This window comes from Mycena indigotica (genome assembly GCF_014461135.1).
Source record: "Mycena indigotica strain 171206Taipei chromosome Unknown Mind.scaff0008, whole genome shotgun sequence".
Classification (NCBI taxonomy): Eukaryota; Fungi; Basidiomycota; class Agaricomycetes; order Agaricales; family Mycenaceae; genus Mycena; species Mycena indigotica.
Genome location: NW_023503007.1, coordinates 1,339,539 through 1,353,750, shown reverse-complemented (window position 1 = coordinate 1,353,750; position 14,212 = coordinate 1,339,539). Strand labels below are relative to the sequence as shown.

General features: G+C 52.6%; 1 protein-coding gene across 1 annotated transcript; it reads right to left on the bottom strand.

The window, feature by feature from the left end:
* Positions 1 to 1,766: 1,766 nt before the first annotated feature.
* On the bottom strand, positions 1,767 to 2,345 carry MIND_00920800 (uncharacterized protein; the record flags this gene model as incomplete). The annotated part of the gene is made up of 1 exon (XM_037365837.1): positions 1,767 to 2,345. The coding sequence occupies one exon, from the start codon at positions 2,343 to 2,345 to the stop codon at positions 1,767 to 1,769; it is 579 nt and encodes a 192-aa protein (XP_037217249.1).
* Positions 2,346 to 14,212: the final 11,867 nt, after the last annotated feature.

Below are 14,212 nucleotides of genomic sequence, written 5' to 3'. Positions count from 1 at the left end.
TATTTGTCAAGTATTTGTGCAAGGGCATACAAGGAAGTACATAAGCAAACGCCGCACAAGCTGACACGCGCACGCGCCACTGTCAGAAGTTCCCGTCAGCGTTACTTCGCCAGCGGTCACTCGAATCTTACTCCTCAGTCTTCTTTCCCCCTGCTCCGCTGCCCCCATCGTGCCGTCCAGCCCGAGGCGTCGCCCGAGCCACAAGCCATCCGACTTCGAGGCTACCGCGAGCGCCGACTCGGCCGCAAGGAGCCTGAAGGACCCGGGGAGGTAGATACCTGCGCGTCACGGTGCGTCTCTCTGGCGCGCTCCCCTCTTCTTTCCCCCTTGCAGCAGACTCCTACTTCCCGCCTCCCACGCTCTCCATCCTCCATGGTTCCCGTCAAGTTGCAGCGCCTCCGTTCTCGTCGGCGGCCCTGAGCTTGCGCAGGCGCGGGCGCGGGCGGGGGCGGCGCCAGCCTGCAAACTGCCACGAGTCAATGCCTCTGTCCGCTCGCTCGCTGCCCGCATCCACTCACTCCACCTCGCCATCCCTCCCACCACCACCTCCTCCTTCCACATCCCAACCAGATTCCCCATCCTCCGCCCGCCTGCCGTTCCCACAGCCATAGACAGCGTCCTCCAGCCGCCCGGCCCCCCGTCCCCGTCCTCGAGCCCGGGCTACAGCGCCGACTCAACCTCGCCGCCCTGTCCCTGCGCAAGAGTCAGTCGTCTGTCCGTTCGCTGCTCACAACCACTTACCGACCATGATGCATCCCTTAGGGCCAGCCTGTCCGGCTTCCCATTCCGACCAGCCCAGCGCCCCACGGCCAGCCCGCATAGCACCAGTCTCCGCTCCACGTCCAGCCCGTCCCCGTCTGCCGGGCCCAAACCAAAGCTAGCCCGGCCGTCCAGCTTCCACGAAATGCGCGCTAGTTTCGAATTCCTCGCCAGCCAGGCCGACGTCTCGCCGCCCAGCGTCCCCTTCGGGGCCCGGCCCAGCGCTGCCAGAGCCCGACTCGACCCTGACCACGTGGGGCACCGGACCGGAAGATCAAAGTTTACTGCCGCCGGAAAGCAAACGACGTGATTTGCTTTTTTCAAGAACCGTTCTTCGACAGCGCGCGGTGGGGAAGGCGACGGTGCCAACCCGAGGACGGCCGCCAGCCTGTGGCCTTACGCCCATTATCCCCACAGGCCACCGCTGTCTGCGGCTGGCTCGCAGCTACCCGCAGCGCATGCCAACCCTGCAGGTTCTCGGGACAGCCCGTACTCAGCGGTCCTGGGCCGCGGTGATGCTGGGCGGGGGGCGCTTATCGCGTTGCGCCTGGCGCGGAGGGCGTGCCAGCGCGCGCCAACCGGTGTGTGCGGACCGAGCGCCGGCGGCCGGCCGAAGCCGGGCGGCTCGCCATCGACGCAGGCCCGCTCCATGTCCGCCGTCCGCCGTCCGCCGCCGGCGATCGCACCGCCCCACGGGCGACGGGTATCATCAGGGCTTAACCTTCGACCCTGACCTCGAGGCGTGCGCATCCACCCGTGCGCTTCCTTCCGCGCGCTTCCATTCTCGCGGCCATCGATATCGATGGCGGGATTCTGGAAATCGCCGACTGGGGCCCGGGTGTGCCGAGCACGTGGTGCGGTCATTTTGCACGTGCCCCGGGGCTCGGGGCTCGGCGCCGGACGGGGCGGCCGGATGACGCGTTTGGGTGCGAAGGGCAGGGCGGTGGGCTGGGGCGGCGCGCGGTGGGGACTACCAGGAGGTATGTTCCGATGCGCGTCGCTAGCGGCTAGACTGCGGATTCCAGAGCAAGCACGCGGACAATGCGGGCCGGGCGGGCTGGTGTTGCGCGCTGCGAGAGGAAGAGGTGCGCGTCGTGAGTTATTGGGCCGACACAGAGCATATCGATAAGGAGGGCGGTGATGGTGTGGGCGTGGGTGGGGGAGGGCGCCGGCGTCCAGTGTTTTGCTGCAAGGAAATCTGTTTTGCTGTCAGGGAATATCGCTTTATCGCCAGGGAACATTGCTTTTCTGTCAGGGAATATCGAATATTGCTTTTCTGCCAGGGAATCGCTTTCGATGCTGCCAGAGAGTCCGACGCAACGCGCGAGATCTGCCAGTGAGCGGGCGGGGTGGCGTTGCGGCTGGGCCTGCGGCGGGGTGTCGCGCGGACCGATGCGGTGTGGGGTTACAGGGCGGACGGGAAGAGGAAGGTAAGGAGGGGAGATCTGAATCTGGAGACTGGTCTCGATTGGCGTATGCTTTCGGAGGGAGAGGAGGTGAGTGAGAAGAGGTGGTCTGGCATGGGTGACTTCAAACAAGCGCGTCGCCGTCTTGCTGGTCTGGTGCCGGTGGAGATTCAGAGCCATAGCCGACTGTGGTTCAGCACAGAGGAGGAGGATTGCGAGCCAGCTACACTGGTGAGCCGACTCGCAAGAGCGCCTTCAAGCTCGGGATCACGCCAGTTGGCCGCGCGCCGCGCCGACGCGCCGACGCGATCCCCCGCCCTCGCCTCTCCAGCACTTATTGCGTCAACGGCGAGCGAGCAGATAAGTCGTTCTTCGGCTCAGCGGCAGGCAGAACTCACAGTTGGCAGCACCCAGTTGCCACGCGTAAGTACGCGTGCGCGCCGCTCTGACCTCGCCCATCCTGCATATTCCGCGCACACCCGTCGCGACAGTGCGTCCATCGTCGCGGTTGCGCGCGTGGTCGGGGTCGTGGGCGGCGCACGTGGTGGGTGGCGGAAAACAGGGCCGGCCGGGTGTGACGGCGTGACTCGGACGGAGAACAGCCTCAGGCTGCGCGGTGGTCGCTGCTGATGCTGGCGCCGGTTATATGGCCCGCGGCGGGGCGGGCGCAGGGGCCTCCTCGATGTGGCAGCAGCGCGCGGTGCGTCCCAGGCCGCTTTTTGTCCGCTAACGCGCGTTTTTAGTCTTTTCCCTTCTTTTTCTAAGTTTTTTCTCCTCGATCGAGACGACAAAGTTCAATCCCGGCATCGCACGTCCCACGCATAGCCCGCGAGCCGCACGCACGCACGCGCTAGCGCCTCCGGGTCCAAAACGGGCATAAATTCGGTGCGCTTCTCTGTTGCCCGCTCAGGGTCGAGTATAAATACTGAAATAAGGTGGGGTCCTCTTCTTTTCTGCATCCACCGCGAGTGCACGGTGGCCCAGGACCGCCCTTCATGCTTGTGGATCGGCAGGAGCAGCGGCGCGCCCTCGACGCCTTTGCGGCGGCGGCGGCCCCACCCGTATTCCTCGTCGACGGCGACGGCGACGGCGACGTGCGTCCTCCCGCTGCCATTCCCGCCCTGCACCTAACCCCGCCCACAGCCAACGTCAACGGCGGACGCGAACAGCGCCACCCCGCCGTCCAGCGGCTACGACCCGCTTTACCGTGCCCCCCCGCGCCAGGCAAGTCACGTCCTTTCGCCACTTCTCACCCCACCTCTGCTCACTGCCCCACACAGGCAGCAGCGGACGACAGCCCGCCGCCGCTGTACGCCGATCAAGAGGCACGTCCCCCGTTCTCATCTCTCCTCCGCTCACTGCCCCATAGCCACCCGCCGACTCACCACCAGCGTACGACGCCATCGGCCCCCCGCCGCCGGCGCCGACGTACGCCTCGGCCCCCCCCCCCCCCCCCGCCCGCTCGCCATGGCCTCCCCATGGCGCGCTTCACCTCGGGGCCGGCGGGCCGGCGCGGCGTGTCCCGCGAGCTGGCGACCGTGCGTTCCCCTCATCTCGTCCTCATCCTATCCTCGCTCATCGTCGCCAGTCGTTCTGCGGCCCCGCGCCTGCGGCCCGCGCCGGCCGGCCCCCCCAAGCCCAGGACGCCGGCGCCGCCCCGGAGACGAACATGGAGATGGAGATGACCCAGGCCGGCGCCGCCGCCGCGCCAGGTCCGTGACGCGTCCGCTCGCGCTCGCGTCGCCTCCCGCTGTGACCTCGCCATTCGCTCTTCGCCACCGTCAATTGCGCCGTCGTCCGCCCCGGTGTCTTGCTTTCGAGTTTTCGTCGTGCTCTGTTGTCCTTTTTTCTGTCCTGCTCTTCGTTTGCTGTCCTTACCACCTATTATACCACACACACTGGCCCTGTAGCATACTTACTGCACCTCATTCGTTCTTACAAAATGTATCATGAGTATTTGGAATTCAAAGTACCCAAGGAAGTACCTTTAGTCCGAGAATGCAATTACAGTACCACTGGCTATCTGGGTGACTATCTGAGTACATATTGACCAAAGCGCCACTAACTGCAAACGATGGTATATAAGTAGTCGATCAGATAGGGAAAGGAATGAAATAGGACAATTAATCAAGCAGCGGCGCTCCAGTCATCTTCTGCAAATTGTACAATGCAGAGCAGCCAGACTCCTGATTATTAACTGATCAGTACTCGTTTGCTGCTATCTATGCCTGCCAATAATAAATATAGACAGAAAAATGAGAATCAGTCTGGAAGATACCAGTAGACTCTTCAGCACAACTGTCGCTAAATAATTACAAAATTTTAAGAGATTTTTAGAGGACTAAGGACTGAAGAAATGTCAGGAATACATAGAAATGAGCAAAATCACAAATCTTTTTCAAAAATAAAGTTGTTCAAGATTTTTCAAAATGGTTTTTTTCTGATATATCAATATATTGATATTAGTGAATTGAAACCAATAGGTCATTCTAGGACAAAGAGTTGTGAATACTCCACATTCTAGGGTCAGAAGTCAACTCCTGGCAATGCTACTTTTCACCTAGGTGGCAATAAATCCTAAAAGAAATTTTATATGATTTGGCACTATAGACATACTGACCCATTTCATTCAATTCTGCCAGTCAGTCACATTGGATTTTTTGGCTGAAATATTTCGGCAGGTCACAGGTTACAGGTTACAGCCAACACAGGTCATGTCACAGTTCGGGTCGGGCCGCCAGGCCACGGGACCATTCGGGCCCGCATTCCCTGCTCGGGCCCACATCTCCGCCATACTCCTCAAAGCTTCCCATCCGATCCATCCCTAATATCCTAGCGTATAAAAACCGTACTTACAGGATGTAGTCGTTAGGTGTCAGAGTATGGCACGGCTGGCCATATAGCCGGCGCGTCTCTTCTGAGACGCGCATAGACACCGTTATTCCCCCCTTATTCCCCCCTTCACTACCATCATCCTTACGATCGAATACTTATACTTACAGTAGCTTAGGAGATACCTCAGTCGTTCACTTTCCGTGCCCCGACTGAGGTATGTTCTTATTTACTATACCTTCTTTCTCTTACTTATCTTACTTGTGTAGCTCTTTATTCTACAGGTACAGAATATATCAGTCGTTCACTTTCCGTGCCCCGACTGAGCTCTTTATTCTACATTAGGCTAATGTCATCTATTCTCCAGGCTAAACCCCATCTTTTGTGCTCCTCTAACCCTAAGTCAGACTACCCGATAACCCAATATGGCCGGAGCCTGACGCTGACAGGTCATATGTTGAGGATATGCCCGGCCGGCCCGGCCCGGCCGGCCGGACCATCCACGGCCACCTGACCACGGACTGACTCGCCTCCGATGCGGCTCAGTCAGCACTTAGCAAGACTTGTAGATAGTTATGGAACATTCTAGTTACTCTCACTTGTAGTATATATACTGGGCTGAAAGCCCCCAATAATCATCATATTCTTGAGTCATCTACTCTCAACAGGTTAAGTCTCTCAATATCTGTCTTACCCATCGCGTATCAGCCTTATCGACATCATCAACACATCACTGCATCATAATTCATATTATCCAGCATGTCTGATGCTACCACATCAGCCTACCGCATTCAGTACCTTTCCGGATCCACCGACTACCCCACATGGGCTGTCAAGCTCACCAACATCTTGACAGATCTTCAGCTCGATGACTATCCAAAGGGTCGTATTCTCAAGCCTGGCGCCGCATCGCCTGTCATCATCGTTTCGCCTCCAGCAGGCACCGGCACAGCCTCCGCCCAGCAAACAGCTGCAGCCGCGCCCGCGGCACCTGCTTCCCCCAGCACACAGACTGTCGCCGAGTGGGAGCGCAAGGACCACCAGGCCCTGTCAGCCATCCGACTTCGTGTATCAGACGGCCCGCTTGTCTACATCACCAACTGCACCACCTCCAAGGATGCGTGGGACACATTGGAGAAGATGTACTGACCGCACGGCGCATTCACTGTCATTCTTCTGCACCGGAAGCTCTTGCATCTCCAGTGCCCGGAAGGCAGCGACATTGAAGAACACATCCGGAAGCTCACAGGACTCCGGACTCAAATCCAAGCTCTCGGCTCAAAGTTTGAAGAAGACAAGTTTTCCACGGCCCTCCTTATATCCCTCCCGGAGTCCTGGAACTCCTTCATCCAGACTGTTGACACTTCCTCCTTTACCAACTCTGCCCCAATCATCGCGCGCATCCTTGAGCAGGATCGCCAGAAGAATGCCAAGCCAAACTCGGATGCTGTTGCCCTACCCGCCAAACCACAAGTCCCGCGCAGACATTGTTCACTACAGGTGCAGCCGACACGCCCAATGGCAGTAGCCAGGGTATTGCATGCATTACTGTGTGCATGTCCTGGAGACCCCCGGCCAGTCTGTCACCAGCTTCGGCGCGATGCCAAGCTATTGGCAACGCCAAGATTGCTTTACATGTAGGCAACACCGCCTACGCGCTCACGCTCAAGAACACATTGCATGTCCCCGCCGCGCCATACAACCTCATCTCTATTGGTTGTCTCATGGCTGGCAGATGCTCTGTCGAATTCTCCAGCGACACAATGAAAGTCTTTGCACCTGGCTCCAAAGGCGAAATCATGCGCGGCATGCATATCGGCAACCTGTATAAAGTCCGCATCACGTGATCCTCATGGACGCCAGCACCACCCGCATCACCTCCCTCCATCGCACTCCCGTCCGTCTCTCCTCCGTCTCATGGCACTGCATCTTTGGCCACATACAGCACAAGTTAGTCAAGCTGCTTTACAACAAGGACATGGTCACCGGCATGAAGGTCGACGTGTCTAGCACGCCGACTTCTCACTGTGACATCTGCGTCAAAGCCAAATCGCACGTCTGTCAGGGGATGAGGGTCCAGGTGCCTAGTTGATACCAAAGCCGGGGGAACAGCCCCACAGCCAACTACTTAAGTACAGGGCTATCTGCGCACGGACCAGTCACGTGATCAGTCACAGCTGTCACATCACATGCTCCCCTTACAATGTCATGCCATTCCCTGTGAAATCCGACACCAAGTACAAGGAGATTGGAGAAATAACATTTACCGATGTCTGGAGCCCATCCCAAATCACTGGGATCGATGGCTCCTGCTATTATGTTTCATTCACGGACGCTGCAACACACCACACTCTTGTTTACTTTATGAAATTGAAGTCAGAAGTCAAAGACAAGATGCGCGACTATGACTAGTATGTCCAAACTTAGATCAGCAAACGCGTCAAATGTTTCCGCTGCGATAACGGGGGAGAATACATCAATCAGGACGTCAAAAACCTCCTCGCTGAGCGTGGAATTTGTCTCCAGCTTACAGCTCCCTACCTCCCCGTCTCAGAACGGTGTTGCCGAGCGGCTCAACCGAACCCTAATTGAGCATGCCCGTGCCATGCTAGCTGCGCACAATCTCCCACTTTTCCTGTGGCCCAAGGCCATTGCATACACTGCTTATCTAAAGAACCGGTGATTTGCGGTGATAAGCCGCAGTCTGGGACAGACCAGGAAACGACTATTTTTGTCGATTTTGGTGCTCAGCGCACATCTCAGAGTTGACATGAGTCCCGAATGGTCAACTAGGGAGTTACCTGCACAAGAACCAGTCAAAATCCAGTCAAAATCTATCAAATTGCTCTCAGTGATCCCAAAATCTTGACTAGGAAAAGTTCGCAGAGCCCGTTTCTTGCTAGAATCTATCCAATTCTACGCAAAATACCCAAAGAGAGTGTATTCTAAAAGGCATATTCAGTTTGGCACTCAGTGGAGACTCGAGATCGACTTCTCCTAGATAAGGGACACCCCTATCTCTGTTGGTATTGACGACTGACATCATTGGAACGTGGTTTCGGATCATGCTGGAGGATCGAGAGTGCCAAGGGACGGTTAAACAGCGAAAACCTACTCAATTGATTGGGGCCTGGACCTGTGATCAACGGCGACTCTAAAACACCGTCGAGGAACTGATCATCTGAACATTGGAAATACGCCAGGAGAGTTGGGACAATCACCGCGGAGGCCATACGCACAAGATACGAGTTATGGGTGTCAATCAAAAGCTGGGAAGCAGAGCTATCAACTTTTCCTACTCAAGATCAAGGGATACTTCACAAACAAAACTAGATGGTCGCGGACACAGAAGATTTACACAGGTTATTGACACCAATACACGCGATACCAGTCATCTGGACCTGGATTTTCGACTCTGGGCCGTATGGCGAAATGATACCTATACAATTCTGCACATGGACTACTTTTCTTACTCACGATTTTCCCTGATTCTATCAATTTCGTTTTAGTATTTATATCTCTGTTTTGTATTTGGCAGGTTCACGGATTGCCCCGCTTTACTAGGTGCATCTGGGGATCTAGCTCGTCAATTTATCTTGCTAGCTCTTTCGAAATAGTATCATCGCGTCGGAAGGATTATTGGTTGAGGGTTTCGGTTGCTGAATACAAGAGTTCCGGTTGCTGTCTATTGGGTTTCGGTTGCTGGTCGAGAGTTTAAGCCAGTTAGTTCCTGACTCGAGACAACTCAGAGGGTTTAAGGCAGTTAGTCCTGATCCAACGAGTATAAACTCTCCGGGCATCGTATTGGTGCTTCTCTATTGCGGAGTTTCGTCGATAGTACACTTTGGGGCACACAAAATCAATGTTTTTCGCAAGAAACTCGTATCTACCCTACAACCTTACACATCTGTGCCAAGGCTCTGTTCACAGGGGCCTGTACTCGCACAAGGAGTTGACGATTTTTGGGTTTTGTGACTTTTCCTACTTGACATTATACATCTTTCTCTCTACGAAAAGTGGAGTTTTGATTGTTTTTGTTGGTTTGGTTAGTTAGAGAGCTCATTTGCTGTCTGCACTCCGCACTCATCAGCGGCGCTCAGGACTAACTATAGGAACTGGAGTGCCAGTGTGACAACTGGAATAACGACCAGAATGTGATGGAACCGTCGTCTAATGGACTCAGACAAATGAGGAACAGGCTGAAACCTGCTCTACACTCTATATCCTAAGAACAACCCCAACCCAAACTTACCATAAACCAAAACACTCTCTTATAGTCCACTCCACCCACATAAACCTGACAAGTCATTGTCTCAACACATTCGTTGAGAATTGTTATTGAGGATCACTCTCCAAATCACTCTTCAGAAGGTCTGACTCTATACCTATGAACACATCTTGTTCTGAACTGAACTTCAGAACAAGATAACGCCTCAAAGACTAGTGCCAAATCATGTAGAATGGTAAAATAGGCCAAGATAAATACAACAAACTCCAATCCTGGCTGAAAACTCGAACTGAAATCTGAGGTTTGGATATAAAGTTTCCCAACTGTGTCACAGAATTGTCCAAAGAACACTTCCATCTACCCAAATATCGAGTGTGTACAATGAAAAACCAATAATCAAGGCTTGTCAAGATCACTTGTCTTGTTCCTCACACTCAGAGATTGTTCTAACCATTGACCAAGGCTAGTTCCAGACTCTCCATTATCGATAATCGTTGTTATTGGCATGGTAAATGCAATGTTGACCGAAGTTCCTGTCGATTCTCATGATACCTCTGCCTATAATCCGTTCCCTCAACCAAATCTTCGTCTCCAAACTCAGATTTCCCCCAATCTAAAGTGTACTACCGACGAAACACCGCAATAGTGAAGCGCCAGTACAATGCCGAGATGTATATGACCATGAGGGAGCGATAGAGAACGCTTCCAACCCTCACAGCCTGGGTATACAAGCCTCTGGGAGTGATACAACACACTTTTGGAACCCCAGCCGACCTGGTTCTCGTTCAGGTCAGGAACTCACTGCCTTAAACCGTCCAGAGATGTCTTGGATCAGGACTAACTGCCTTAAACCCTCGACCACCAACCAAAACACAGTGATAACGCCAACCGGAACCCATGATAACGCCAACCGGAACACAGATGTCGATAATTTTGATAACCAAAGTGTCAGACTGCAGGTTGGGCCGTGCAAGGACCTCTCCTAAGAATGCGCGCCCGGAACAGAACAGACAGATAGTCGGGCCCGCGAGTACGGCAGGCGAGGTAGATCGAAACCGAAAGGGCCCGTGAACTTGGTCCCTTGTCGCTGTTGGTGGTCGAAGGTTTGAATCGGGTCATATCGGGCCCGATGAGTTGATAGTGCCTCCTTGCACGGAGTAAGGTAGTTCTTCAGATGATCTAAGCGATAGAGTACAGGGTACACTATCGCGCCTTATATACACGGGCCCGCAAAGGGGGTGATCGGACACCCTGGCCTCTCCTGCTCCTCCTCGCCCCCGTTCCTGGCCGCAGAGGGGACGATCGTACATCCCTTGTGGGCCAGGCGCTACTCCTAACCTCCTAGCACTCCTCCCCAGTCCCCTTGTGTCGAAGTTGGGCTCGGCGACGGCTCGACGCGTCGTTCTCGGTCACGTGCTTCCCACCTGTGCATTCCTCCTACTGGGTTGCATGTTCCCCGTCGTCACGTGCTGCGTGCTACAGCCTGCGATGGCCCGACACCAGCGCCGGAGCGGAGGGGCCGGGTCTTATCTATGACACAAAGTCATTATTGACCCAGCTCTTATCGAAGATTCCAGTTCCTCCACTAGCAAACGCCCCAAAGCGAACCCTCAACACTCCCACAATCGTCCTCCAAGCCAGAGACAAATCCAAAAGAAGAATATTTGTACAAGATCGCAAAAGTAACTTGCCCAAACAGACCCTTAAGCCTCTTCCCACCACCCTAAGGCAGAGGAAGGCGACCCAGATTGCCTGCTGAACAGCTCTACATCCTACTACTTAAATACTGGTGCCAAGCGAACCTTATAAATAATGTACAGTCAAAGGATATGCATAATTCGGAGTAATTTCCCCAGAGGTAGTCTGTTTGCTCCAATTCTTGGCCGGGCTTAGGCCCTTGTTGTTATGGTATAGTGTGCTCCGCCCTGTAGATCCTTGGATCACCCAAAAGTTGTTTGGAACCCCTGAAATTCCCCAAATCTTCGACAGTAAACTGTGTTTCCCCTGCCCTGTAAGGGCAACCCTGGAGGCCTGAGATCAAGGTCCTAGCAAGGGAGGATCCAAAGAGAAGAAACTCTAAGGGTCCGCCTGCTAGGGAGCTGACTATATACTGCTTGTCCATAGCTGCCGCTGTCGGGCACAGAAGGCTTGGGCGGCGTCGCAGGCGAGGTCCCAGGGCGACCGTTGGGAGGGCGTTGACGGATCAGTGATTGTGCAGGCGAGATGGAGGGCCGGACCGGAGTCGGAACCGGAATCGGACGCATCTCCGGGCCGAAAGGGAGGTTCCCCTGACATGCCCAACAAGTGTTGGATCGTATTGTGCACCTCTCTAGCATTCCAATGATACCCAATATGTCCCAGAACTCCAGCTCCCCATCGAGATATAGTTGAAACAAGTGGTGATGGATTGTTGTTATATGGTTCTTTGTTCAGGATTCATTTTGAACACAGTCACATGAGTTCCGAACGCTTATATTTGGCTCTCCAGCTGTCTCCAGGTCCAGTCTATACCATTATCTGGTTTCCACAAGTAGGATTTGGTATTCTCCCATAACGATTGAACCAGAATCAAGGTTTTGTTGGTTGTTCCCTTTGAGTACATGCAGGTTGGATCTTCCTACAATGAAGTCGGGCTCTGCTAGTAGTTGTAGTGGTTTAGGACAGCAACTGTGTACCCGGGAACCATGAGGAACTATGATAGAGAGTCACCACCTTGCAGATATCTCCCTCACTGTGACACTGTCGTTCGAGGAGCTTACGCTGGGCGGAAGTGAAGAGGAAATGTGTCAATAAGGGGGTTGGACAGCCATTGGAATCCAATGGCTGCCCGACGGATGACCCGTAACCTACAGCGGGAGGGAGCAGTAAGGCGTACTCAGGCGGTCGGGACGGGTCCACGAGGAGAGGAAAGACAAGACGAAGACGAGACACAAGAGGAAGAAGGACTTGGTTAAGATTGCTGCTGTGTGACTGTGGTCACGCTTACTGTTACAATACTCGTGACTACTGTATGATCATATGACTACCCGTATCTGATAAGACTGATCTTCTAGCATTTGAACGGGACTGAGTCGTCTAGGTTGAGCAAGAAGCACCATGAAAAGATATCATAAAGATGATGCAATTCGAAGACTGGGGTACAAGACGAAATCTACTCTACTTATATACACTACTACCATGTGTTTACCATGCCTAATACGAGAGGCCTTTACATGCTATCTGCCTCATGTCCAACTCCACGCTGTCAATCAACATCGACATCGACATCTGATGATCCAATCACCATCTTATCGTCCATCTTATCTCCTCCTTGTCTTATCTTATCAACCAGGGCCAAAATAAAAGGTTTAAAGGGCAAAGGGTTTTTGAGCCCAGGGTTTGACAAAATTGGGTCCATTTTTTTTCATTTTTCATTTATTAGGGTTTTAATGGACCCATTTTTTGTCTTATGATTTTGCATAAATAAGTGCCCTTTTGAAGACTATTTTTGTCTAAAACTCTGGTGTGTATCCTATTTAATTCAAGTTTTATAAAATCAAAAGTCAACCAAAATACAAAAATGAAATAAAAATAAAAAGTGGAAAAGATATCTTAGTGTTTTTATAAAATCAGGTGTGACTGTGACATACTGAATTGATTGGAATAGCTTTTTTTTGTCTGCTGTACTTGCCTTTCACGGTACTGTCCCATTTCAATCAACTGTCTGTGTTACGCATTACAGGCGGTTGCGGCGCAGACACCTGTGGCCTCCGTTACGCGTTCAAGGCCGGATTCCGATCAAAAACAGCCTTAAAAGGCAATTTTTTGTTCTGGCTGATGCTGGAGGTGCCTTTTATAGTAATCCGGACACCTTGTCTGGCCGACAGCTTACGTTACATGATATATGCCCCAGACAGTTGATCGAAATGGGACAGTAATTTCAGACACATTGACACTTTAATAAGATAAGTAACTTATATTATATTGATCAAAATAGTACTCTGGGTTGCCATTTGCCAGTCCTTGCATGGTGGAGCCTGTCCTCTCCTGTTTCAATTTTGTTATATTAGGTACAGTATTTGTTAGGTTTCCACATACACCTTGGCTTCTATTTCTCACATTTCACTAGGGTATTGACAAATCAAAATTAATAAACTTAAGCCTAAGGTCCAAATAGTAATATTATAGTATAGAGTATTGAAATATAATCACCCACATTGTGGACTAATACTCATTCCACCAGTAGAGCCCTGCCTCAGCGGCCATCCCAAATAGTGTGTGCACCATGTCCCAGCTTCTGCGTCGTGCAGTGTGGTAGTATGCAATACTCGTGACAAGCACATCCAAGCCCCAAGTGGCCACAAGCGCTTGCAGCCGCGCGGTCTCCGATGTCAGGAGGTTCTGAAGGCCAACCACCCCCACAGGCAGGGCTGTGTCCGACTCGGAGTTGTTGTGTTCCCTAAGGACCATTGCAGAACCTCCCTGTAGTACTCTTATTTGCTTAACTGGCTTTACAGACAGTTTCATTGAAAAAAATTATTGCAAAAACAAGCCTATCACCCTAAACAGGAAATTCAATGTGATGTCTGTCGAGCATGGATATCAAATACCTTACTTCTTCCTGAAGTCTATCAGGAGTGTATAAGACACCGTGGCTTACCTAATGTGGTACAATACAAGAACATCAAAACTGTCATTTTCTTTGTGCCCCATCTAAATAAATCCCTCTGTAATACATAAGTACTGACCCATTTTATTAAATTCTGTGGGTCACAGTCACATCAGATTTTTTGGCCGAAATATTTAGGCAGGTCACAGGTCACAGCCAATTTCTTTTGTCCTAAAGCATCCCAATTGGGAAGATTTCATCAATTGAACATTTCAGCCAACTGGTCACGGGCCTATTGCAATCTGTTGTTTTGTCAGTGGATAATGCAATGTCTATATATGGAATTTTGATGGCTCTAGAGGGTCAATAAAATTTTTGTATCAAAATAATAATTTAGGT